Source organism: Phaethon lepturus, unplaced genomic scaffold (assembly GCF_000687285.1).
Source record: "Phaethon lepturus isolate BGI_N335 unplaced genomic scaffold, ASM68728v1 scaffold9447, whole genome shotgun sequence".
In the NCBI taxonomy this organism is placed as follows: domain Eukaryota; kingdom Metazoa; phylum Chordata; class Aves; order Phaethontiformes; family Phaethontidae; genus Phaethon; species Phaethon lepturus.
The window spans coordinates 93609-119826 of NW_010554022.1; the positions used below are offsets into that span (position 1 = coordinate 93609).

Consider the following 26218-nt stretch of genomic DNA (forward strand, 5'->3'; position numbering starts at 1 on the left):
AATCTGGGTGGCCTGCAAGAAGTATTTTCAATAGATGTCTTTAATTAAAGAACGACGATAAGAAGGCATTATAGCAAAAAAATATGATGACTTCCAAAGAGAATGGTGTAAGGTATGGAAAAGGATGCTCTGGAGTGCTGCTGAAGGCTATTGTTAGGCGGGGGTTGGCATTACTGGGCCTTCCCAGACGTGGCCTGGGCGCAGTTTGGAGTTGGAGTCAGTGGACAGCAGATGATGAAGTCGTTTGTAGCAGTTACTGGAAGTATCATTGTATTGCAATTTCAGTTGAAGATTTGGCATTTCATGAGTAAAATTTAAGTGATCTTAATGGAAAACTGAACAGGCGCTTTCAGCAGCAGGGTGTCTGCAGTGGGTCTCCAATCTGAAATTTTCTTGGTGAAAGACACTTTGGGCTTACAATACTCCTGCACATTGTAGAAATCTTTCTCTAATTTTGAAGTTATAGTATTCATTATTATTGAGCTAATACTCATTCTGCTTTCCCTATGAGTTTGTCACTTATTTCCAGTCATTGTTTCAAAAACTTTTTTGCATTGTTTCTTACAAAGTTTTGTCCTCAGTCTTTCAGGGTATCTGTAAAGGCAAAACACTGTGCCTGTGCATAATCGTCATTTAACTCAGTTATGAACTTTAGGTTGTGTGTCTATTTAAGGACATGAACCATAGACATGTTGAGCTTCTTGTGACAGGCAGGAAGAGTCCCTTGTACATTCTTATGGTGTACTATCCAGATCTTGTATATAGAAGTAAGGTTGGTACATTTTTATGAAGAATAATAAAAGATAGATGAGATTTTTAACATAATACAGGATCAAATGTAAGAATTTAATGACAGGACCTGTATTACATTTAATAAAATGTCACTTTCTCAATTAACGTTTTCTAGTAAGTTATTTCCAGTATCATTCATTGCTCCTACTAATAAAATTCTTACGAAAGCTCAGCAAAAATACACTGAAGTTTGGCCTGCTAATATTGCTGTCTGTTTTAAGAGTCTTTTTTATTATACATGAGCAAGAAAATCTAATGTCTGGGGAAAAGTGGTTATAGTACATTTTGTCTTGCCTGTGGATATTTCAATAAAGGGGGAGGGGATACTGATCCAATATTGAAATGTCATTGTTTGTTCTATTTTTGCATGAATAATACTTGCTGCCTTCAGGTCCTCGCTGCTTTTGCTGCCAAGCTGTTGCACAGATTCGGTGTTTTTTAGAATAACCTCTTTGAGAATTGATACTTCAGTGCCAGCAGCTTTACATTTCTGGTGTTGAAAGATTACTGGAATGTGTTTCATTAGAGGTTCTTATATATTTTTTTATAACCCTACATTATAAATGGTTATAGGGGAAATACTGTCATCTCTCCGGTTAAGTAGTAGAATAATTGTAAGCTCTCTCTACTACCACAGACTGCCGAGTCTTCATGGTTGTACAAGCATCTCTGTTTTCATACGTGTGTGATAACGTCAAGACTGTGTGTTCCCTGCATCCCCACATGTGCTTTACCCATCCCTGGAAACATTCCAGGTCAGGTTGGATGGGGCTCTGAGCAACGTGATCTAGTTCAAGATGTCCCTGCTCACTGCAGGGGGCTTGAACTAGATGACCTTGAAAGGTCCCTTCCAACTCAAAGATTCTATGACTCGAAGATAGAAAATTAAGAAGTGAGATTTTAAATTAATATTTAAACTTTGCTTGTGAACGTTACATGTATCTTATAGACGGGCTCAATTATCTACCCTTCCAAACTGTTTAATATCTGAAAATTCAGTACATTTTGTTTAGTGGCTTAGGTCTTTTTCTGATCTCTCTGGATCTGTTAAGATTACTTCCTGAAATCTTGAACATGGAGGCAGTGACCGCCTCTTAGGTTAAATTCTCTCACTCTCTTGCTTCTGCTCCCATTTTGCTGTGAACTGTTGTCCCTTGTGATCATTTCTGATTCACTCAGGAAGTCTGACGTTTTTCTGTGTATACCATTTATGTACTGCAAGAAAAATGCCAGTGGTAACCCATCACCAAACAGCCTTTGTGAAATGATGTATCAGTTACTGCAAATCAAAGTTAACATAACTGCGTGATATGCTCAACCTCTCCAGATATGGCTATTGGAGGCTGCACAAAGAGGGTAAAGCATGGTGTGGGTTGTGATGTGATTTTTTTTTTTTTTTAATTCCTCCCCTTCCCCATCCTTCTGTCCATTAGGCATCTGTTTCCTGCTTTGTGTAGTCCTAGGTGTGCTGCTTGATAGTTACACTGAGTGCCTTCTAGTTACTGTGTATGAGACAGTAAGATCTTCCTTATCACCTTATGCATAGCTTTTACAATTTCATAGACTCCTCTTGGATCCCCTTTTATTGCATCTTATTCTAAACCAAAGAATCCTAGTCAGTGTGCCTTGTAGGAGTGTTTCTACATGTGTCCAACTACCCTTGCCACCTTTTCAATATGTTTCTCAGTTACATTACATCCTTTTTCAGATAGGAAGAATGAAACCTTAGATGCTATTTAAAAACTAGGCACACCATTAACTGTGAGTTCTAGAAGGAGTGTTTGGACTTTTCTTAAGGCTCTGAATGTCTGTTTCCTTTTGACTTCACTAATCATATATTCAAAGAACAGTCTAGTGCACTTCTATTGTATTGTTCCTGAGTGGTAATTGCTAAAGTAATAGCCTTTGTGTATGTGTCAAGAGTTTTCTCCTACTCCCATATGTATCACTTTGCAGTCAGTGACAGGGAATTTCACCTGCATTGCCTACATGCTTAATATCCTGCAATTTTTTTTTGCAGAGCTTCATAGTCTTTATTTTTGATAGTTCTGACTGTTTTTACATGAGTAAATTCTTTTCATCTTCTGATTAATTTTTCAAATAATTTAATTTTGTTGAGCAGTGCAAGTTTCCCTTTGTGCTAAATTCTTTTTACTGTGAGAACTTGCCCTTTACTCCTCATCTCTGTTTCCTGGCCTTAAATTTCAACCTGAAAAAATGCGATCCTAATGCAAGAAGCCAGTGTGCATCTATGTTAGGTGGCATACCTGTTTTCTGCATCTGACTGGCAATCAATATTTTTTAAGGTCTCATTAGAACTGTTCTCTTTATCTGCTCACCTTTACTTTGTTCTGATTACGTGCTCGCTTTTCCTGAGATACTGGGTTTGAACTATTTCTTATCTTCCTGATCTTTAGGAGGCCATTCAGCCAATAGGAGTTCTGTAGGATACTTGAGCTAATAGTGTGGTTTTGTTGTGGTTTTTTTGTTGTTTGTTTGCTTTTAGAGAACTACCTCAGTGCTTTTATTTAATAAATATTATGTATTGCTGTCTGCTTTGATCCCCTCCTTATAAACCCTTTTTCTCTCAAGTTAGATTAATACTTTCACACAGGATTGTGCAAAAAGACTAGCAACGTTGAATGCAACAGAACAGATCATGTGAAAGTGTGGTATGTCAGTATTGTTAAACTGCTTACCTGCTATTGAAACCCAAGCATTATCAAGTGTCCATGTTTCCTGTTCAGTTTTGGAGGGGTGAAGACATGTTCTACATTAAAAAATGTAGGGACTTTTTATAAGATCACACCTTAAGATGAGAGGTGAATTTACAGGACAGTAATGAACGGGCCGCCTACAGCAGGCACAATAGTCGTATTAAATATTTGCAAGTATCTAAGTGTTGCTTAGCAAACCACTGAATGGTTTGAGTAGTTCATGTTTTTCTTGGTCCAAAGTAATTTTCTGGTGTGAGCTGAATGGCTTTTGTTAAAGGTAAAGAAGGAATTATCATAATGGTAGGTAAATGAAGACTAAATCAGAAATGCCTCTTTCTTCTCTTGCCGTGGGATAACAGAAATCTTTCTTCTCCTGAACTGTTGCTGACAATGTGGTTCTCTTCTGTACACGAAAGGTGGTAAATGCTCCCCATCAAAGGGAATGAAAGCATGACCTACAATCAGTTAGGATGCAGCTATGTAGAAGTGAAAACCCACTCAAATGGACTAAAGCAATTTGTGCCTTGTGCTCAACTTCACTATAAGCACAAAGTTTCCCTATATTTGTCTTTAATTATGCATATGCAAATCTGAAAATCAGCTCAGGCAGTTCCAAGGGCTATATTTTCTGCTTGGTGTGATTTTAATTCTAGTTTAGTTAGTTTAGGGATTTGAGTAATTTGTGACTCGCTTTCAACATTGCTTGAGGCCTTCCAGTCCAGTCACTGATCAGTGAACTGGCATAATGTACTTGTTTCTGTGGCTAATTTAACCCGTTTTTTCTTTTTGTTTCAGAGTTGCCAGTGTCTGATCGTGGCAGTGGTGAAAATGACACCCCTCCACCTCTCCCACCACATCCCAGTGAGGATCTGCTGAATGAGGATTATAATCATAGGTTGGACTTTGACTGTTCTTAATAGTTGCAGACATAATTGCTCATTAGTGGTTGTGATAGTAGTTTTAATTGATTCTAAAATCACTTTTTGTTTTGTAAAAATTTGTACCACCATTTTTATTCACCGGGATGATCCTTTAACGTAAGCTGGGAATGTTATTTGAGCATTTAGTGCATTATTCATTTCAGTTGTTCATAAGCCGCAGTACACCTGCTATCCATGACCTACGGATCACAATGCCCAGCATGTGTTCAGTGAAACAAAAAGAATCCCAAAACATAATCCCAATTTAAAAAAAAATAAAATAAAAAAATTTAAAACTATACCAATGGGTGCTATGTGTAGATGCAGTGCCTGAAGTCTCTTAAGGCTTTAAAAGTCCTAGCTGAATTCAGTTTGTAGGAAACAGAATCTTCTTATGCAGCACATCAGCCAAAGACATTCTTGATGAATGAAGCTTCAGTAAGTTTGAACATTAAAATGCAAAGGGGAAAAACTAATGGACACTTGAGCAGTTGTAAATGCATTGGGTAGATTTTTCAGGTATTTTAAGAATATCTTTTGTAAAGGCTGGTATGCTTGATGGCAGCTACAAGCTTTGATTTCCTCAGTAAATAGGAAGTTTGGAATCGCAGAAAAAAAGGTAAACACGTTCAAATTCATGATGGCATATACTTTGTCTCAAGTAGGACAGGATTCAAATCAAAGCATCATTTCAAGCTGTCATACTTCTGATGCTGAAAATTCAGTGTTGAACATTGTTTACTCGTTTTGTGTGTATTCAGTTTTGATAGTCATGCAACTCTTTCAGTGCAATGATATTAGGAAAGCATGCATTTCAACTAAAAACTTCACCATACTTCTGTCCTTGTGTGCATGGATTTGATTAAAAACTATGTTTTAAATGACTGGTTGCACATTGTATCAAAGAGTAGATATCTTTTATTACGGTTACCCTTGAATCCTTCATACAGTGAAGACTCTTGTAACTATCGTCCTTTTGCTAACATGGAGTAATTTCACTAGAGTGATTCCATAATTTCAGGTCTCCCAGGCAGGTATGTAAGACATGGTGAACAAACAAAAGTTTACATACACTAATGGAACTCTGCATTAAATTCTCAACTGCAGTTCTTTGCTAGAATCCGTTCCTAATTTTTCAACAAGCTGGGAGCAAAAACATTCTCTTAAGCGATAATGATGTATTAAAACGATGATGAATTTACAGGCCCTTTCTCCCAACCTGGCTTTTTTCCTGTGTTGTATTGGTTTTTCATTTGGTACTTAAGTTCTGTTGAAATTGAATTGCTGTGTCAGTCATGCTGATTTCACTGAAATTGGGTTTCAGCAAAAAACAGGGGAAAGTGTTTTGACACTGTAAAACCAAAGCTTTTGATTGAACAGTTTGGAAATAAATGTTTTTAATTTTGGAACTGCTTTTTGGTTTTAGAGTATTTTAAATATAAATAAATTTGTGTTTCTAATTGAAGAGAGACATGGAAGATTTCAGATGCATTGCAGTGAAGTGCTTTGACTCCTCACAGGTGAAAAGTTCCTTTGAGTTTCACTTGGATGGAACTTTGAAATGTTTAGGTATTTGCCTAACTTGAAGTAAAATATTTAGAAAACAAAATAACAAATCATGATACCTTGGAATTCTTTGGAGTGTTTTGGGCACTCTCCATAAGACCTCCAGGCTCCAGCCTCTGCAGAAATGGTGCAAGGCTGTAAAATAGTTATATTAGCAGATGAAGTACAATTGAGCCATGTACATTGGCAGTATTTTTCCAGCTTTCTGTAGCATGTTATTTGGAAATGCAGTTGTTAAATAGAACTAGCAAAAAAACCCCACCCCACCAACCCTCCCCCCCCGCCCCCAAAGAAAAAATTAGCATGTACTGGTATGTTCCTCTTTCCTTCTGCTAAATAAAATAAGAATTGTTTAAAAGCAGTTATCACTAAGCATTTACATTTATATTTACATCCATGATGGAAAAACAAGTGACGGGAGGTGTCAAGTCTCGGAGAAGGAAGTTCAGGATCAATAACTGATTTTATAATGCATGGCTGTAAGCAACTGGAGAAGGAAACACATGTATATTTGTATGTGCTTTAATTAGTTCACTGGTGTTTTGAACTGGTGCCTAAATATTTTACATGGTGTTTTTTTGTTGTTTTTTTTGTGTTCCTGCAGTCCTATCATAAATTCAGCAGTGCATTTCACAGATCAGCACATCAACTTCAGATCTTTGACACCAGCCAAGCAGTCTGAATCAATTAATCTGAAAGCCTCAAAAAGCATGGATCTGGGTAAGAAGGGGTGGGGTGACATATAGGTCAGCTTTTTAGCCTTAGCCCATCTGCACCATCTCTGTTTCTTGCTTTTGTTTCTTAAACACAAACATCAGTGAGTAAGTTCTGCAGTGGAGCTGCACTGATGGGGACAATGGTCTGCCTCCTGTTGTAGCATCTAATTGCAAGTACTCTTTTTACTGAAGCTGAAGGAAGGTTTGGGGTTTTTTTATTTCTTAAAGGCCATTCTATCTATTGTATTGAAATCTTAGCTGAGGAAAAGAGGGAGCGTTTGTAAAAATGAGCAGAAAGAATTGCTGTATGAGTTTTATATGTCTAAAAAATATAACAAACTAGCAATAACAAAAGTCATTTTCGTGTAGAATATAACTGATTGCAAAACTACACTGGACAAAGGGTAGCTTTCCTAAGACAAGTTGTATATTTCTTCATTGACAATGACAAACACAGGCAATCAAAGTGTTGCACTATATCTTTATAAATGCTTGAAGAGCAGTAAGGTTATGGTCCTCTACCCATCAAAGCTGTGCAGAAAATCTTGCAGGGTGGGTGAAGCGCAACGTAAATGGTTCTTTCAATACTGGGAAAGCATTTGCGGGTAGAAGATTGAAGGGTTATTGCAGTTGAAAACTGAGTCATGTTTTATTAAGAGTTCAAGGAAAAATTTGCAAAGTTCTTAAGCCTCAAAGAAAAACAAATAAGCTTTTCTTTTTCCTTTTAATTCTTCTCTGTGGCACTCATTCCTTACCTGTTTTTTTAGATTCGGGTGTTGATGGAGTAACTTTAAGACCTACCATTAGGACGTCTTTAGTCATAGTTCTGTGTGTTTTGTTGGATCAGATTTTGTACACCATTAATAGAAAATTATTAATCTCATATATAGTTTCAAGGCAGCTTTTTGGCAATGCTGATTTCTTTTTTCCTGAAAAGCTCTAGATTGGTCTTAGTTTTTGTATTGTTGATTTTTATTGTCATCTTAATGTGATATTTTGATATAACATAAAATATGTGCAGTCCTCTAATAGAGTGTAAGGCAGGTCAAACAGTTATTAATGTACGATAAGAATGGATAAAAATGTATTTAGGGGAGTTCTTAAGGTTTAATTTTAGAGCTACTGCATGACCAGTCCAGAAACTCATTCTTTTGCATTCTGTTCCACTGTTTTGATGGAATAATGCATTAGATTTTTTTTTTTTAATAATGGAAATGCTCCTCAACAAAGGAATGAGTTTACAGATTTGAGTCAAAACATATATTGTATGTAGTCTACTAGAAAAAAAAATAATGTTCAACTTAACCGAGTCTTCTTTTAGAAAGGTTTACTTACAGCTCCCACAGAAGTCACCAGAAAGAATGCTCACAAGCACCAATGTAAAACTAGGTAATGGGAATGTGCTTGAGAGCATATGTGCGGAGGTACAGGTAACTTGTATTTCCTTTTGTCCTGGTCTGTGTTCATTTATATTGTGGGATTCAAATTTGTGTAAGCAATCTGCTCTTGACACCCAGAAACAATGCTTGGAGAATGTATGAGAGTCACTAAATCATACTGGTTAAAAACTAAAATAAAACCGGGTGCAAAAAATAAAATAGAGTAAAACTTGGGTGCAAAGATGTCTTCAAGATCTTTCAAAAATTGTTGCTTGTAGAAGGTAGCTGTTCAAAATGCCCCTTCTGCTATGAAAGTTAAAAACAAAAGGAATAATAAGCAGTCTGATTGGAGGCATTAATGTTTTAGTCGTCTTGTATATGGTGATATGAAGGTAAATCTATTACCTGAGATAATAATTTAAAGAACTAGAGGGACTGTGAAAGATCTGCACCCATCCTGTGTTATATAAATAACAATAGATGAAGTAAAATTGCTTGGACACAGCTTGGCAAATACAGAAGCTGAGGAAGATGAAAGCTAGGACCTTTTGCAGTCATTCTCTAGCAAGCAGTGAAGTACCATGTTCGACTTTCTACTTCTTGAAAGATTTTAAGTGGAAGCTTCTTGCTAGAAGGGTAAAAGAAAAAGAAACATGAAAATCTTAATTAACTGCAATATAAAATGCTTCTAAAGCAAATAAAATCTCAATAATTTGGTATATAAAACTGTGCTTGTAAATAGAGCGTTCATATAATGCGTACTTCAAAATGGAATTTTGGGGATGGAAAGTCAGTTCTTAGTTTGTTTCTATATTTTGCTCATTACTTAACTGCAGTCATGACCCATAGTAACTCCTGATCCCAACATGCAGCTGTGTACCCATTACTGATTTCAGTGCATTGTTTGCCACAAAAAAGTAAGGGAAGTGCTGCTGTTTTCATCTTCTAGACCCAGAGTTGAGGTTGTGAGACAGATTTGTGCGGTACCACAGAGGAATTAGGCAGCAGATTTAGTAACAAAGAGGAGGTATCCCCTGTCTGAAAATGCTTGTGTAACTGCTAGGCCCTCTTTTTCCAGTTGTCATAGCGTGCTGTCCACTTATTATTTTTCTTTTGTTCTCAAGTTCTTCCAATCCCTTCCAAAATAATTCTAACATGATGAACAGAAAAAAACACAGAATTGGTGTGCAGGAGGAGAGCTCTGACACCTTACAAAATGTAACTTAGATGCAGTTACCTTCCTTTTAAACCAAGTTGTCTCTGAAGCAGGTGTCTCCACAGATCTGGGAAGACTTAACCAGCTTACAAGGTCCAGAAATCGCTTGGATGTCTCTAGACCAGAATAACTTCATGAACTCAGTAGACAACAGAATTGGTGTAGTATAGGGCATGAATGTGAAATCTGTACTGATATTCACTATGAAACATACTACTTTTACCTTGAAATGTGAATAATGCATCCATTGCCCAATTAGAAGATTACAAAGGCATGGTTTACATAATGACATCACCATCAGAAGGCAGAAACCAGAAAACTTTAAACACAAGAGACCTGAGAATCCAGATACTGCTACAGATTGTGAACCTTATGAGAAAATAGTAAGTTCATTAAATTAGGGAGCTTATGAAATTGTATAGTAAGGGTCTTTCTGGCTTTGAGGGTTGATGTATACACAAGAAGCAAATCTGTTAAGTCTATAATTACATAGATTCACAGCGGAAACCCATTTAACATTGATGTTTCTCTTTTCAGTTTTATATATTTTAGGTCCAGAAATCTGAGTGCTTAATCTGTTTTCCAGTTGTGTCTATTTACAAAATAACAATTATTATAACTATAAATTAATAACCTTAGTGAATAATATCAGAAAATAAGGATGGGCGATCAAAAATTGTTCAGTCGTGCTAACATGCTGCATCAAGTTGTCATTGTCGCTCTACAGAGCAAATCTTGCAATGAAAGGAACTTGGCGCATGCAGCAAAAACTGTACATTACTTGCCAGTGGGGTAGATATGGTATAGTTTATTGACTGTTGGTGCATTTCTGCATTTTTCATTGGACAGGAGTAGAGGGCATGAACCACTGCCACCTGGTTATTTAGGTAGGGCTCTATGCAGTCATGCATGTGCCATGAGTAAAAAATCAGTGGCATGTGCAAGTTACTGAGTTGCTGTTGTAGAAACTAAAAAAACAAAAAGCAAAAACAACAAAAAGGCAAGAATAGTGGTACTGTGATCATTTCTTTGGTTTTGCAGGCATGAGCAGAACCTTGCCTCATATGTACAGATGTTCTTGTGCAAAGTGCATGGAGGCAGAGTGATTGGTTCCCTGCTTTAGCATCCATCATTTACACAGAGGTTAAAGGCTTCTCAAAATTTACAGTTTCATTCAGAGTAATAGGGTACAGATTAGTTCCATATCAGCTATAAGTCCTAATGTTCTTCCTTGCTGCTGCATTGGGATAACAACAGCACTTTCTGGATCACTGGTAGAGTTCATATCCCGTGTCTTATGGTACAGCTTTTCTTTGCCTTGTCTGCTTTTATTTTGACCTGGTGGTGACAAAAGAGCACACCTGCCCCTTTCCTCCTACTGATCCCAGCACCTGACATGTCCTCTCAGTTGCACAGATTTTTTTTGTTATGGATGATGGTGTTTGAATATGTTAGCAAAGAAAAGGTTCTCCTCATACTGTGGTTTCAAGAATTTGTGCAGGGCCAACCAAAGACTGACTTAAGAGTGCGTGCCTGTACTGACCAAATTTAGACTGCATGCCAAGTTTGGACTTGTGCTTATAGCACAGTGTTAAAAATAAGCAAAACAAACTCATAAATGCTAGAAATATAAATGTCATGTTGTCCCTTTCCACTTAAGTGGTACACTTTTTTGAAACTAATGGCAGATCGAAAATGAAGGAGAAATCAATGGCTTCTATACAAGTCATTGGAAGGATGATTTTCCCTTTCCTTTAACAACCTTCTATGCACTCACATTTTCCCATACATTACCACAGTTTTCTAGAAAAGAATTTCTATATAATAATTCATCAGAATCCATTTTCAGAAGTGCCTTTCTTTCTTTTAGCTGTATTAAAAAGGTAATTTTTGTGAGAATGAATGGCAATATGGATTTTTTTTTAAATGTTGTATTGGAAGGTGAAAATTGGTGTGCTCTAAGAAAAAGAAAGGAAAAAAGGTGTTTTATTATTTATCTCCAACACCCTTATTTTCTATAAATCTTTATGCACAGGAGTGATTTAGGCTATGCATAAATGTACTGTAAAAACTACAGTCATGGGAATTGTATTCAAACATGAAAGTGTGGCTTGTTTTAACCTGAAGCAACATGAAATTGAATCATATGAGTATATGGCAATTTTGTTGTATATCAGTTCAGGCAAAGGACTGTGTAGATTTATATTTGAGTATGTTGGTATAATAACCCATGACCGCTATCCCAAGGTACTGCTCAAGCTCCCCTTTTCTTTCCCCATAAAAAGCAAAACCCCATAGATCTTAACTGATTAAGCTCTACAGCTTGAAAAAATGGTAATGTCCTTCGCTTGATTTTAAATGCGAGCGAAAGATTATTTGCTAAAACATCATTAGAAATACTCAGAGTCCTTAACCTTGGGGCATATTTATTAAAGATATCTCCCAATTTATGTATTTAGGAATAATTACCAAGCGAATGTGCAAGATGTAAGGTATGGCGTATTCTGTGAGGAAGCCAGTATTTAACTAAATGCTAATTTCTTTGTTAGTGAAGGGATACATTTGATTACAGTTCATACTTTTAAAACACCTCAAAACAAAGACAAGCCAGTGTTTCACATCCAGATGTATGTTGAAAATGCAATCAAGATTGCTGCTAGCTATTAGCTACTTTGTGGTTTGCTCTGAACCAGATTATTATTATTCTGAGTGTAATTTCGGATATTGAAATAAATATGTCAAAACATAACCAAGTGAGGATCAGGTAGAGCTAATGGAGATTATTCTTCAATTTAGACAATGTTTTGATTCAGATACAATTAAAAGAATACATTTTGGGAGGTCACTAGTGAGAGTTACAGTATTAGTAGGACAAAAAGTGGTTTGGTATTTTAAAATCATTATTTTGTTAGCCATGTGGTATGTATGGAATACATTTGGGTTGAAACCAACTTCAGAACTACATTTAGGAGCAAGTTAAGCTCATTAAAACATTAATGAGGAAATGAAGAAGATCTCTCAGAATTCTAACAGACTTTTCAATGTTTTTAGCTTATAAAAGTAATTTAAGAAATCATCTCTTGAAGAGAAAGACTTTCCAAAACAAATATGTTGTGGGTTTAGGAAAAACTATATTGCCTACGGCTGTGATTTGTCTTTGAGATCAAGGGCCAAGAGAGATTTTAAAATTATTCTAGTTTATGTCACGAGTAACTTTGTAGTACTTTCAGATTAGGTGTATATTTTCTGAGGCCACTCTGCAGAATAAATTTTTAGAAATTAACATGGTGTAGTTTTCTTAGTTTAAATTACTTTCAAATTTCTGTTTGTAAGATCTATAAGTAGGGAGTGAAACAATCATTTATTAAGTGATAGGGAAACTGAATTGAATTGAAATTAGACTGAGATTGGGTTTATTCTGTACGGAAAGAAAGGCTTTTAATAAGGTCAATTCGGTTACTCAGTTTTACATCAAACCTGCATTGATGCAATTGAGGGGGAGGTCAGCTGTGGCGTAAAGGCAGTGAGCAGGAGGGAAGATCAATTTTTTTTGACTGGTTTTGTAGAAGTCATCTAAGATTCAAGGAAGCTTGCTGCGGAGCAAACTGGAAGCATTGTATGAGCGTGATGGTGATAGAGCTGAGAAAATGGTAACACATGGTTGAGGTGGTAGTTGCTTACACTGTGTTAGTGCAAGTTTGAAGTGAGTTGATCTGTTAATGCACTTTAAATAATTTATTATTTTGTAATAATTTAAAAATAGCAATTAAGTTAATGTATAGCTCCTATGAGAAAGTAAATACCTATGATAATGAAGTGACTTTTAAGAACACTTTGTTAGAAATCTGTTCCCTACAATGTTCCCTATCAATGTTTTCAACCACTGAGTGACAGATTAGACTAGCAACTTGTGGTTTAAGCTTAGGAGTTCGGAAGAAGTGTTAATGACATGTGGGACATGTGTAGTGGGGGAGTTGGATCAGTTTTAGCCCGGTACAGTTTCTCTGGAACAGAGGTGAGAGAGGATTAGAGAAGACAACAAAAGTGTAAAAAAAGCTGTGATGGCCTCAATTAGCAGTGTAACCCTCAAGAATGAATAGTTGTTGTGCCAGTAGAAGAAAGTAGAAAAATTCATATCACACTGGCTGGGAAATTGTAAAACAATGTTCTGTTTTACAAAAAAAACAAAAAGAGAATACCTTCCATTTAAAGGTAAATGTGTCCAGTGGACAGCATCAACTGTGTACTGCTGGTTCTTCCACAACAAGTAATATTAATAGTGAATGCAAGCTTAGACATTTTCATTCTCATGTGCTGACACATAAGATGTATCCGTTGGGGACTTGCTCTGAATACGATTGAGCTGGACTATTAAATGAGTTCTAATAAAATTGTTCTGAAAAACCTAGTTAGAGAAACCCTTGTACAGGTGAGAAGGAGAATCCAGAATCTTGGTTTGGATGCAGTTTATTCCCATCTTTGAATGTGCTGAACAGGGCATCCCAAACGTTGTGTTAGATGCCACTTTGGAAAAGGTTTACCTTTTTTGCTGCATAAGTATAATTGATCCTTGGCCCTTGTGCAAAATTTTGCTGGTCTCACTGCTTTTCAACATGAAAGTGAACAGGAGAGATGTGAAGTTTCACTGTTACTCGAGAGAGGTGGACGGGGAATTACTGAGGGAAAATATTTTAAGACAGTGCAAGTTTACCGTTCCTAATACACACATTTTATTGCTTGTGTAGATTTTAGTGTAAAAACCTGTGGTCTTTGTACGCAGTACCGCAGGGCAAACCTAAAACAGCAAGCAGCATTTTCCAAGTGATGTTGTGAGCCAGCATTTGACACAGTTTTTCCAAGTGATTTATGCAGCTCCTAGATGAGAAAATGGTTCACCAAGAAAATAAAAATGGCAGAAGAATTATGTCATTGGCTCTATCATTGACTAAAATTAATTGATGATGCAGTGCCTTCATTATGATGAAAGGGCTGCGTAAGGATACAGTTCATCAGAAAAAAATCAAACAGTGACCAATTTGTAGCTTTGCTTTATTTTTGTGTATTTACGCCATAGAAACTGATGGACTCTAAAAATCATGATAGTATCATTTGTATACGTGGTTTGGGAATACAGCCCGTGTTAGTTGATTAACATGTAATAAGAAATTTTATATTTGGCTTCATATAGACTAATAAAGGCACCAGGAAATTTGTTTTCTAGGGAATTCTTTGACATTTCTGTCTCTCTTATTATTATTTCTCATTAATTGTAACTTTAATCCTTGTTTGCTTCTTTTCTGAGCACAGAACCACAGCTGGTCTTCAAAGGTATGTGTCAGTTTGTCCAGCAGAAATACAAGTAATTTTCATGCACTTAGAAGATTTTAAGTAGCTCTTAGTCAATGTGCAAAACTGATCCTTCAGAAAAGAGGCACTAAGTTGAATAGTAGTACCCTGTATCTTGTGAATAGTAGTAACCCCTTGTTTGGGGGAAAAATAATATAAAGGTACAGTGACTGAACTGGACAAAAGGAGGGAAATTGTTTATCACAATTGGCAGCAGCACTGGTTTGTGTTTCTCTAAACCATAGTTGGGAAGTAGTTTGACCTTTAAGTAAACCTGGACTGCACTTTGATGCCAGCTTTGAGGCAGTACAGAAGGGTTGTTGTGTACTAAGCCATTGAAAATCATGCAATTCAAATAAAATGGCTACCTTGGTTATCTTGAGTAGGGCACCGAAATGACAATCAAAAGATTATGTGGAAGGACATGGATGCATTGTTGGGTGCTTTTACTGTTGCTGAACAATGCTACCTATTTTCTTAAAGCAAAAGAGCACTTTAGACTATTACCCATAGGAAATCCTAATACATCTGATTATTCATGGCATAGAAGGTTGGTTCTTTTTTACTGTTTGTTGTGGTTATTGGCATAGTTTTAAAAAAAAAAGTATCAGTTGTTTGCTGTCAGCTAGAAAGATATGTTTGTTTTAGTAATATTCTATCTTTCATAACCTGTGGTCTTGCTACTGCCCCAAATGTACATGCTTTCATTGAATTGCTGTAGAACTTCTGTCACTTTGTGGGGGAGCAATTGCTTTGGGTGCTGACAATGAACACGTAACTGGCTTTTGTGGCGAAAATGCGGTTCCTAAATTATGGATGTTACTTTAAAAGAGCTATTGTGTTTTATACTGACAAATGTTAATAACTCATGAACTAACAGTTGCAGGGACATTTAGAAGTTTCTTCGTGTTTGTGAAGGTATTTATTCCCTCGCATTGATTCTTCCTAGTTTTTTGCTTGACTTTTGTGTTTACAGTCACCAAATTAGGTGGTCTCATTTTTTTGGAAATGTTTTTCATTTAATAATTCTAGCTCAAGAATATATAGTGTTTCTAGTGTCCTCATAAAAATAGTTGTGACTAAAATTTTGTAATAAATGTTTTCCTGATACGTTCCAGTCTGGCACTGCACATTCCCAAGTGTGATCCTCTTGAGCTGAAATTTTTTGTAGTTAGTTGCAATGTACTTTTCGATGTTGCAACATAAAAATAAGTAGAATTATTTTGTTTTACTTGAGTTTTAAGAGTACACAGGGGGTTTTTTTCTCTGTTTAAAATCTTTCAGGTGCCTTTCTGCAAAGATAGGCCAACACCAGTAGAATCTTAGAAGAGAAATTTCTACTTAGCTCTTGCTTTTTTCACAAGCCAAGGAAGTAGCCAGAGAAATACTATTTTTGTCGTAACTGAATGATTCCATGAATTTTTAACATCACGGAGAGCAGTTTTCAAATGGTATTTTGTGGAACAGGACACCTTGTATAGTTCCTAAATGCAATTTTCACTTACAAAGTTTTCAACTTTGGCATACAAAGTATGTATCTGCCGCTAGCCTTTTCCTTCTTTTCTGTCGTCTTCTCCTTGTTCCCAGAGGAAACAAGGGAAGGAATGGGTTCTTATCCAAAGGATTTGTCTGTGCCACACCTGTTCAGTCTATTGAAAGATGGGCAGCCCAGAAATCAGATCAGAAGTGTAATATCCCATGAAATGAAAATTACCCTGTGGAGGGGCACACATATTTTGCTCAAACTCTGATATAAAACTTTAATATTTGCATTTCCCAGTTTTTGTGTGTGTGTGCTTAAACTCATAATGCTAACTTGGTATTCTGGTAAGATAATTTTTCATTTTCTAACCACTTTATTCTTCCTTTTTTCCCCTCCAGTATGAAAATCTAATTTTTGTGTGTGAAAGTGGTGTGTAAAGTATGATTAAGTTAAATGGATTTATCCCTTTTAATAATGTAAAACTTAGTTTCAGGCAAACTAAGTCATCAGCATAGTTTTAAAAAAAATGCTGTGAACCTTGGTATCTTTTTTCTAAAGCTGCTATGTACTGTAACATAACCTACACCAAGTAATTATCATACATTATAGCGGTTGCCATTAGTGATTGCTATAATTAAGGTTGCAAATCAGTTTCCATTATAATCCCTTGTTTTCACACAATCATAACTTGTCAAAACACTAACCTTTGGGACTAAAGTTTTCCATGGTTGCTCTGCTTAGAGGTAGATTTGGGGGGAGGGAGGAGGAAAAGGAGTTTGGACTACCCTTATAGCAAATCCTTGTCCGGTCATTTTGCATTATAGGATCAAACTGCATAGCAAGGAGCTAAATAGTTATCATTTCCAGGGACTACAAAAGCCTAGAAGAAAGGTTAAAGTAGGAGGAGTACAGAACTGCCTTGAATTTTGGTTGCACTTCTAATTTTTACTAGCACCACTGCTATTTTGTTTTGCAGCATCTGTGTGTAACGCTGCAAACAGTACCATGGTCAGTTGTGGATTTGCGATTCCAGTTGTGAATCCCAGTCCTGAATCTGATGCTGGTTTTAGAGAGGGGAAGCTTCCGTAAAAGTCAAGAGAGGAAGTGGTACAAGCAAACACTTAACTGTGATTATTTTCCCTAAAGTCAGTTTTCCCTAAATGTCAATAACTGCTGCACTGCTCTTTCCTGGCTAGAAAATAGCACGTTCCTTTATCATTGCAGATAATCCTGTATGTAAATCTTTTATGGTGACCACTATGCAAACCTTGCATAAGTTCCCATTTATAGTATTTTTGGTATGACTTGACAATTTATTTTATAATATGAAGAGATAACGTTTTAAGGCATAATATAAGGGAGTGCTTGGGCAGGCAGAGTAGAAGGATGAGCTTTCAACCCTAGCATTTATTTCCTGTGCTTGTTTTATCATCCCTAACATTACATTAGCACCATTTCTTTGCAAAGAGTTCATTTTAAAAAACGGTGATTGGTTCTTCCCCTCAGCCCTCTGGGAGAGTGCTTTAATTAGTTTCTTGAGATATATGATAGTAAACTGAAGTATAGTTACTGAAAAATTTTTCAATTTTTGTTACATTGAGAACTTGCTCCTCCACTAGTCTGTAAACAGTTGCTACTGTAAACATCTTTCTTCATAAGATGTTGTGAAATACTACAAAGGTGCCATTTACAAATAAAATAAATAATAACATAGAAAAAAGTATAAGCCTTCCAAAAGATCAGGTTTTGGGAGACCTCATTGTCTGCAGAGAGTCCTGTGAGTCAGTGGGATGTCTTGCAGATGGGAAGGTTTCCACATCTGGATTCTTTTTACCAGTAGAGGTCTTTGATCTGAAAATGTTACAACTCTCCTATGCCCTGTGATTTGTCTGGCAAGATGAGTTATTTACAAATGCAGTTGCTCTTCTGACAACTCAGTTTTGAGTGTGCAAGTGCTGAGGTCCTGATCTGTAACCCATAAGGACTGCTGGTAGTCCTTTTATTGGTTTCAGTGGGCTTTGATTCAGATATTTGGACTTCGAAGCCCCCCAGGTGGATTAGGTAAAAAAAGGCTTTTTACAAATGATTATAATTTAAAGATTTAGGATGCTATGTGTCTGAAATAATTTGGCAGTGTTTCAAAGCCTTGTGAAATTTAAATAAGTTTCTGATCTTTGTGTCTTTTCTTTTATTCCTCCAGTGGCAGATGAAAGCAAAGTTGGTTTGTTGGCCGGACACAAATCGGGTAAGCTGTTCTCCTATTTTGGAGGAAAAGTCAGCAACTTGAAAGTAGTATGGGGAATAAATGAAATCAGCTTACAGAAACTGTGGGGACTAAAAGAGTTGCAAATCAAGACATTGCTTTGTAGGTAATGACTCCAAGTTGTACAATGATGAATTAGGGATTGTTCTTTGCCAAGCAGTGTATGTAGCAGAGTCATTTGCAGGAAGACCCATAACTTTATTTTTCAGTGCAGGCGTTGTAAACTGAAGATGATGCCCTTTCAAATAAGAGCAAGTGCAAAGTGTTTTGTGGAGCGTGGAGACTTAAACAATATACATTTTGAAAAATATAAATACTTCTGCTTTTTCTCCTTGCTCTGAGTTCCATTACCATTTCCATTGAAGATAACACTAAAAAAAAATGTATACAGATTAAAAAAAAGACTGACAAAGCTTTTCCTTTCATTGTGCTTGTGCAGTAGAAATAATTTGGTTTTTATTAAACTTTTCAGGCCGTAGCAATAAAACAAATTAGTCCATACTGCTGTCGTTACTGTACCCACTTACTAAATAAGTTTCACAAACCACACCATGGTACTGTACAGCTTGCAGTTCTTGTATTAAAAGAACTTTCAGGGAAATGTCACCAAATTGTATTTTTTCACAAGCCACAGATAAGCTGACATAAGAAATCTTGAACTTTCTAGAAAACTCAAGTTATTCAGCAATCTTTTCTGATGTTAGAAAACCCTGAAGTTTCAGGCTGCCCCTTTGTAGCTTGATTGCACATTTCCTTTTTCCACTGCTTTGATAGAACTAAAAAGCTGGATTCATGTAAAGGAAAGTCAACTATGAGATTCCTGCTTGTTTATGGTATTCCTTTTCTGTGCAACTGGCTGTCCTTCTTTAGTTCTCTGGTGTGGATTTTCCTTATCTGAAGACCTTTTCCTGAACTTAGTAGACAAATTCTTTTTAAATTTTTCTGGCATCTTTCCTAAGTCTGTGAACTTCTCGGATTCTCTTTCTGAATCAGGGGGTAGTTCATATGTCTTGTAACATTATCACTCCTGGGGAGAAAAAATTCTTTCAACTTTTTGTTTTGGGAATGTGAAAGCTTCAAAGAAATAATCTTGTCAACTTGAAGAAGCTGGGATGTTGCCCTTGGGTTTTTTTGTGTGCAGAAAAATTACTACAAACATTGCAACATCATGCAGTTTTCCAAAGATCAGTGCAATTCATTGCTATCAAAGAATATTGGAGGAAAACCTGGTGAGATCATAACTCTTTGGCAATCGGTTGTTACAGGTACGTTAAGCTTTATAATATCACTTTCAGTAGCATTTGATCTTTCTTCTGCACCCTTCTCCACATCCTTGGAAATCGTGGCTTTGAAAAGTTTTCTATTTGAAGACACCTAGAAATTTTATATGAAAATGTGGACCCATTCTTATTGAACTTTGGCTTGTTTGCTTTACCTATCCTTCATAGACCTCTTACATGTACCTTTTTTCATAGACTAAAATCAGTGGTCAATAGATCACCTAAGGAATAGATACAAAGATCCTACAGGTTGTTTCTTTTTTCCTCCCCTTCAGAATAAAAGGAGCTAGCTAACTTCTGAGAAGGTTGGAGTGTAAATGATTTTTCTCGGTTCTGTCCACTTTTAAATACTGTTCAATTATTGTTGAAAAATGCTTCTTCCTTCTCTATGTTCCATTTCCTAACCCTTCATAAAGAGAACTCAGGCTGCAGTTTCAGCTTTCTCATTGTTCCATTCAAATATTTATTTTAAAGGGTTGTTCAAGAACACGGTGTTCTCTTTTTATGGTCCCTTTTTACTGTATGCTTTTTGGATTATATACGCATCTTGCTGGCATTCAGTCACATCATAGAAGTCTTGTTTTAACACCGTTCATTGTGCTGCCTTCCTATAAGTACCTTTTTTAAGAATGTGCTAAGGGGGACATTGCAGCTTCTTGTGCTGAGAGCAAAACAGCGTTATTTTCTCATTACAGAACGAAGAGTTTCCATCCTATTCTAGACTTCAGGAAATTAAGCATATTCCTCTACAGAATTAATTATCACCTACTAACAATCAATGCAATTATCCCTTCTCTCCTTCAACATGACTTGTTCTATGACATACGCAGTTGAGTAATTCTCTCTAGGGAAATATCCTTTCTATTCCTTCTGGGGCAGTGGCTCTTCAAGCATTTAGTCTCAGCTTTTGGTATAGCTACTGTATCTCTCACATATTACATGTTACTCAGCAGCAGCAGGAGTTAGGAGTTTGTATTAATTTCAAAAAACGTTATCACAATTCTGCAGAAGACCAAGGCATTAGAAGGATTTGTAGCTGTAGCCCCATCTTTCTGTCTTTCTATATATTGCACCCACAAACAACAGTTCCTTTTTTTCTTTTCTTCTCCTGAAAAAGTACATTTGATTTTTAAAAGCATTTCTGGACACATCCTGAGCTTGTAAGCATGTTCTAGGGAAGATGGCTGGAGCCTTCTGTGTTTCACCTGTGTTCCACCCTCACAGAAATGCATCTGTAAATTCTGGTTGTCATAGCTGGCCTGTCCTTCATCCTGCCAGATGGAAGACTCCTGCAGTGCTTACAGGTTTTATTAGTGTTGCAAATGTTTTCCACAGTACCATTGACAAAAGCACTGGAGTGCTGTATTGATGCAGCCTAGTTGGCCCTTTCGGGAAAAGACCAGAGTTCAGAGTGTGTGTGTAAGGCATCTTCTCTGAATCCTCTAAGGAGGATTTTGTCCTCTGTAAGCTTCCTTGTGTGCTCGGCAATGGTGTGTCGCATTCCCTAAACTCAACTCCAACAATGAGAATGAGAAGCAGACAAGTAGTGCCTCTCTTGTAAAGCAAAGATCCCTGAAAATTCATGAAGATTAAAGATCAGCAAACTTTAGCTCAGTTTTTCATGAAAAAGCTTTTTAGAAAAGTGATTCCAGGACAGCTAGGAAGATACCCTTCATAAGTAAGGGCAAGACTGTTGTGTATCAAATATAACCTGATTTATGTAAAACACTGAAATCAAGTACTAAATTCATTACAGCTATTTTTATGTTTTTATGAAATTCTTTTTTTGTGTTCTGATTTACTGCTTAGAACACTTTTTAGTATGTATTGACTGTCTGCTGAGGTCTCTGCTGACACAGCTCTTCCAGATGATGCAGTGCTGGAGAAAAGCTGATGAGTCTTTATGAACACTGACATATTAATTAGCAAAATGGGCAAAAAAGCTTTCCTATTTTTATTTTAATGTCACTAGAGCGTGCTTTTGGCTGGGCTTATGCTTCGAGACAGTTTTGAGACGAGATGAGTTGAAGATCTTATTTTCTTGCTGGCTGCTATGTGAGGAACATGAGACTGGGCTACGGATTAGTATCAGCAAGATTGAATGATACAGGGGTAGATCTGTTACCAGGCTGAATTTGAATTAATGGTATATTGCAAGAGATAGGGTTAGGACCTGAGCAGGAAAAGGCCCACTGGGATAGTTTGAAGGATGCTTTCTGGTCAAGTTCTGCCCCTTAGTGTTAATTTTGCTGACCGTGCAGTAACCAGGTTACTGTTCAGCCTTTGGGTAGGATTAGAGTTCTGGGAAAGAAGGCTTGAAGAGGTAGGTGTACAGCTAAATGTGCGCCGACACGTCTGGTAGACCTCCAGTCTGTGCTGCTTCGTGTATTGGTAACTGAGTTGTGGTTAAACTGGGGTTCAGATTGGGGCTGGAGGGAGTTTGGAATAATGTAGGTTAAAGGTCTTGGTGTATCTCTGCATCCTTCAATGCCAGGATGTGTTCTGCATGAAATAAATTTTACTGAGGTTTCATTAAGGCTAGGATGAGGATTAAGGTTATGATTTAGGACATGGGAGTGGTTGAAAAGTTAGGCTTAGTGTTAGATTTTACATGACCCACTGGAATAGGGTATGGAAAGTACAACAGATTAAGCTTCATCATTACGTCCAGGAAAGGCTCTCCAGCCTATTGCTAAAGCCATGGTTGCTTTAGTAAGTGAAATAATTTGTATGAGATGCTAAGGTTGCTTCTATATAAGTGTAAGCTGAATGTCCCCTTTGGCTTTAAAGTTGAGTGGGACAGGATGATCCTCATCTGTGCTCTGAGCATCTATTGTAAGATGGCTTTCACGTTGCCTCTGGAAGCTGTGCCTGGTATATCCTAACTCCTGAACCATTTCTAGGAAGTGCTTGCGAGAGCAGAAGAGCTGTTGTAACACTTCTATAGTGTAGACGATTACATTCTAGTAAGCTTAGGTGTGCCCAGCCACTGGTAAATTAGCAAATATAAACATAACCTGTGACTTTAAGAACCCCAGCTTAGGTTTTTTGCAGGGATAAAGTAGGATCTGGCACAGGCAGAATCCAGTGTGTTAAAGTTTGTTCTGGTAAAAGTGTGAATAATGGCTGGGCTAAGCTTATTGCTGCAATTTGAGTTCAGACTTGGAAGGGCAGACAAAAATGGAGAATTTTTTTTTAAACTGGAGGAATTGTGCAAAAGTTGAGCTGTTGGAACACCAGCAAAATCCAGTGGTTTATGCATGCTTATGTAGCACAAAAGGCTTTTTTAATCAGGGATTTTGTTGGGGGTTAATAGCGGGGTTAGGAAGGACTACAGAAAGCTTAGTGGATGCTGCCAGGCTTGTTTGAGACTGGTGCCACTGTAGCAAGTTTGGTTTCTGTTTTGCTTTTGATTGCAGGTAACACAATTACATTGAAGCGGTGCATAGGGAAGTGGTATTTCTCCTCTCCTCACGCCAGATCTCGTAATTTTATTAAACAAGCCTTCTCGCTGCTATGGGTGTCATTAAAGCTAAGCTTTTCAAAGGGGGCATTGGGTTTAGTACTAAGTTCATAAGGATTTATGTACTAACTAGATCCACAGTAGAAAAGACTCATGTAAATGGCTGAGCTGCCTGCCATATGCAAGTGAAGTGCCTGTCCAAACAAGGACCTTGCCACTATCTAGCTGAAAGCATGTGGCATACAGAATCTGACACTTGTCTTTGCATTTGTGAGAGGAGAAAAAAGGTTGATTTTTAGTTCATTTTATTTCTCTTGGATAATAAGAGTATAATACTTGGCTGCGTCAATCATTCTTGAAATTGTGAAGAGGAATTGCCTACTTTGCAGACTGCAGTATACCTTAGCAATACTGATGTAGCCTAACCTGACTTAAATATCTTAGCTTGGGTACTGGAGGCGAGCAAACTCTGGCAGCACTAGAAGCTGTGCAGTGTGATCTTCCCCCCACCCCTTAGTTCAGCCAGTGTGGTGCTCAGTGCTGTTTTGGTTTGGCTGACAAAAAAACAAATGCAAGTCTCTTTCTATGATGCTTCAGTATATTGTATTGCCCATAATCCATGCCTCTTTAAGCTTTGAATCATTAAGTTATGGGTTAAATCTGATACTTTATTGCTAGAAATATTTTTGCAAGATTTTCATTCTTCTACTCTTTACCTTCACTCCCTGGATGATTCTTTTCATGTGGGGGTGGTGTTCTTGCTGCTGTTGCTGCTGCTGCTGTTATTATTACTATATTACCTTTGATGATGATTCTCCAAGCCAAGTGTTCCTTTGACCATATAGTTCCAAATAAATTGATGTCATCTGAGAATCTGACTCATGCAGTCAAGAAACAAAAAATAAGATTCTTTTTTCCTGCAGGCCACTTAATAGAGCTGATACTTTCTTCTATACTTATGACTGGTAAGGTCTAAATTCAAAGATGTTACGTTGGATCTGTTGTAATTTTGGAGTTTGTAAGGATTTCTAGCCCAAAAGGTAAATGTTTCCAGGGATGGGGCTGGGTACCTGTTCCAGTGTTTCACCACCCTCGTTTTAAAAAGTTTCTTCCTTATACCTAGCCTAAATCTACCCTCTTTTAGTTTAAAACCATTACCCCTTGTCCTGTTGCAACAGGCCCTGCTAAGAACTCCGTCCCTATCTTTCTTATAAGACCCCTTTAAGTACTGGAAGGCTGCAGTTAGGTGTCCCCGGAGCTGCCTCTTCTCTAGGCTACACAACCCCAACTCTCTCAGCTTTTCACCAGAGCGGAGTAGAGGGGCAGAATCACCTCCCTTCACCTACTGGCCACGCTGCTTTGGATGCAGCCCAGGATATGGTTGGCCTTCTGGGCTGCGTGCGCACGTTGCTGGCTCGTGAAATGAAATGCTTAGCTTTCATTGAATCTCTGCCTACTGTTGTTTTTTCTTATCTTCAAACACAGCTTGCCTAGTGAAACTAGGATGATATGTTAATTTACTTCGTACTCTATGTCAGTATGGCTTTGCTACCCTTTTTTAGTGGGCTTTATTTTTTAAGTTTTTTTTTTTAAGTATGTATAATAGTTTGCATGTTATAAATTCTTTGAAATATCTACATGGGTGGGGGGGTGTCTTGTTTAACGCTCCCTGGTTGCACAAGAACCAAAACTATGCTGTGACCAAGACTATGGGACAGAACAGCACAACATTGAAGTGCTGAGCTGCAGGATTTTTTCATATCTTAATGGTCAAAGTCTGGAATTCTGTACGAATAACCCCCCCACAACTTTTATGAGCTGACTCGTACGAATTGGTGTTGAGAAAAATCCTCTTTTAATTTCATCTACTGTTTAGAGTGCTAAATATAATGTATGAATGTTTAGTTGGAAAAACTTTCATTTGTCTCTTTGAACTTCATGTATTTTAACCTGTCAGAGATAGGACAGTGTACTGATGACAAGAATTACAATTTTATTTTCATCTTGTAAGTTCTAATTTTTTTTTTTGAGCCAAGCAAACCTCAAACTGGACATTCCAGATATTGATTATTTTTAAGAGGCTATTAAAAATGGGACCGGGAGAGCAATCTCCACCACCCCAATATCAAATTGTATGTCTTCATGAGAAGTTTGCTTTTTCACTGACTCGGGAAAAGGAAGGCTGGGCACTTATCAGTTCCTGTACTTCAAACAATTATTCTAAATTAACAGATCTTGCTGTATTGTTGAATTTGAGTGAAAAGCAGTTTGTTTGTCAAAATCCCTTCTGAATGCCAGGCTGGCAGTCTTTACAATCCCCCTTGCCTGCCAGGCCTATGTGGCTGATAAACAGCTCTCACAGATAATCTAGTTAGATGGTTCTCCTCTATGGAGGGAAATGAGCTCTCATGTTATGGGAACAATCATTTTATGCCCCCAGTAACTGACCAGCTGTAACTATTCCTTTGACAACTTTTTTTCCTTGTTTTTGAAGACTTTATTAGCTGTGTGATGATGATTGTTGCGGCTTCTTTTTTGTTAGGTCCTGAGAAAGTCACCTGTTGATAAAAATCCCTCACTTGAGGGTGCAGTTTGATCTTACAATGTTGATCTAAAAGCTTGCTGCTGCTGGAAGAAGCAGTCTTAGTCACCATACCTCCTTACCCACAACTGCCTGGTTCCCGTTACTACTTTTATTGCAGTCCCACAGCTTAGCTGGTGAGATAGCTGAGAGCGCTAAAACCAGCCAAAAAACTAAAACAAGAAAGACCGAATTGGATAGTGCTGGGCTTATCTCCTCGAACCACTCATTTGGGACAGACAAGCTTGCATGCCAGTAGAAGGGAAATTCAGCAAGTGGATGGATGTGAGAACTCTGTCTTTGAGAGGCAGCTGTCTATTAAATCACCTTATCTGCCATGTTATACCATCTCCTCATTAAATTCAAATGCCAAACTTACATTGATGATTTTTTTTTTAATTTAAGACTGTTTTACTGACCATGGAAAAAATTACTTTCCCAGCGGCAGGGGCAGGGAATAAAAAATGTCAGTAAACCTCTGCAAACTGAAGAAGAG

General features: G+C 37.3%; 1 protein-coding gene across 1 annotated transcript in view; it reads left to right on the plus strand.

Annotated features, from left to right (window-relative positions):
* PARD3B (par-3 family cell polarity regulator beta) overlaps positions 1–26218 on the plus strand; it is a gene marked incomplete at both ends in the record, with an annotated part of 143268 nt that overhangs the window by 90531 nt on the left and 26519 nt on the right. Inside the window, 3 exons of the mRNA XM_010291689.1 lie at positions 4305–4404; positions 6600–6715; positions 18336–18380. Of these exons, the coding sequence (XP_010289991.1) occupies positions 4305–4404; positions 6600–6715; positions 18336–18380 (261 nt within the window). The remainder of the gene's footprint in view (positions 1–4304; positions 4405–6599; positions 6716–18335; positions 18381–26218) is intronic.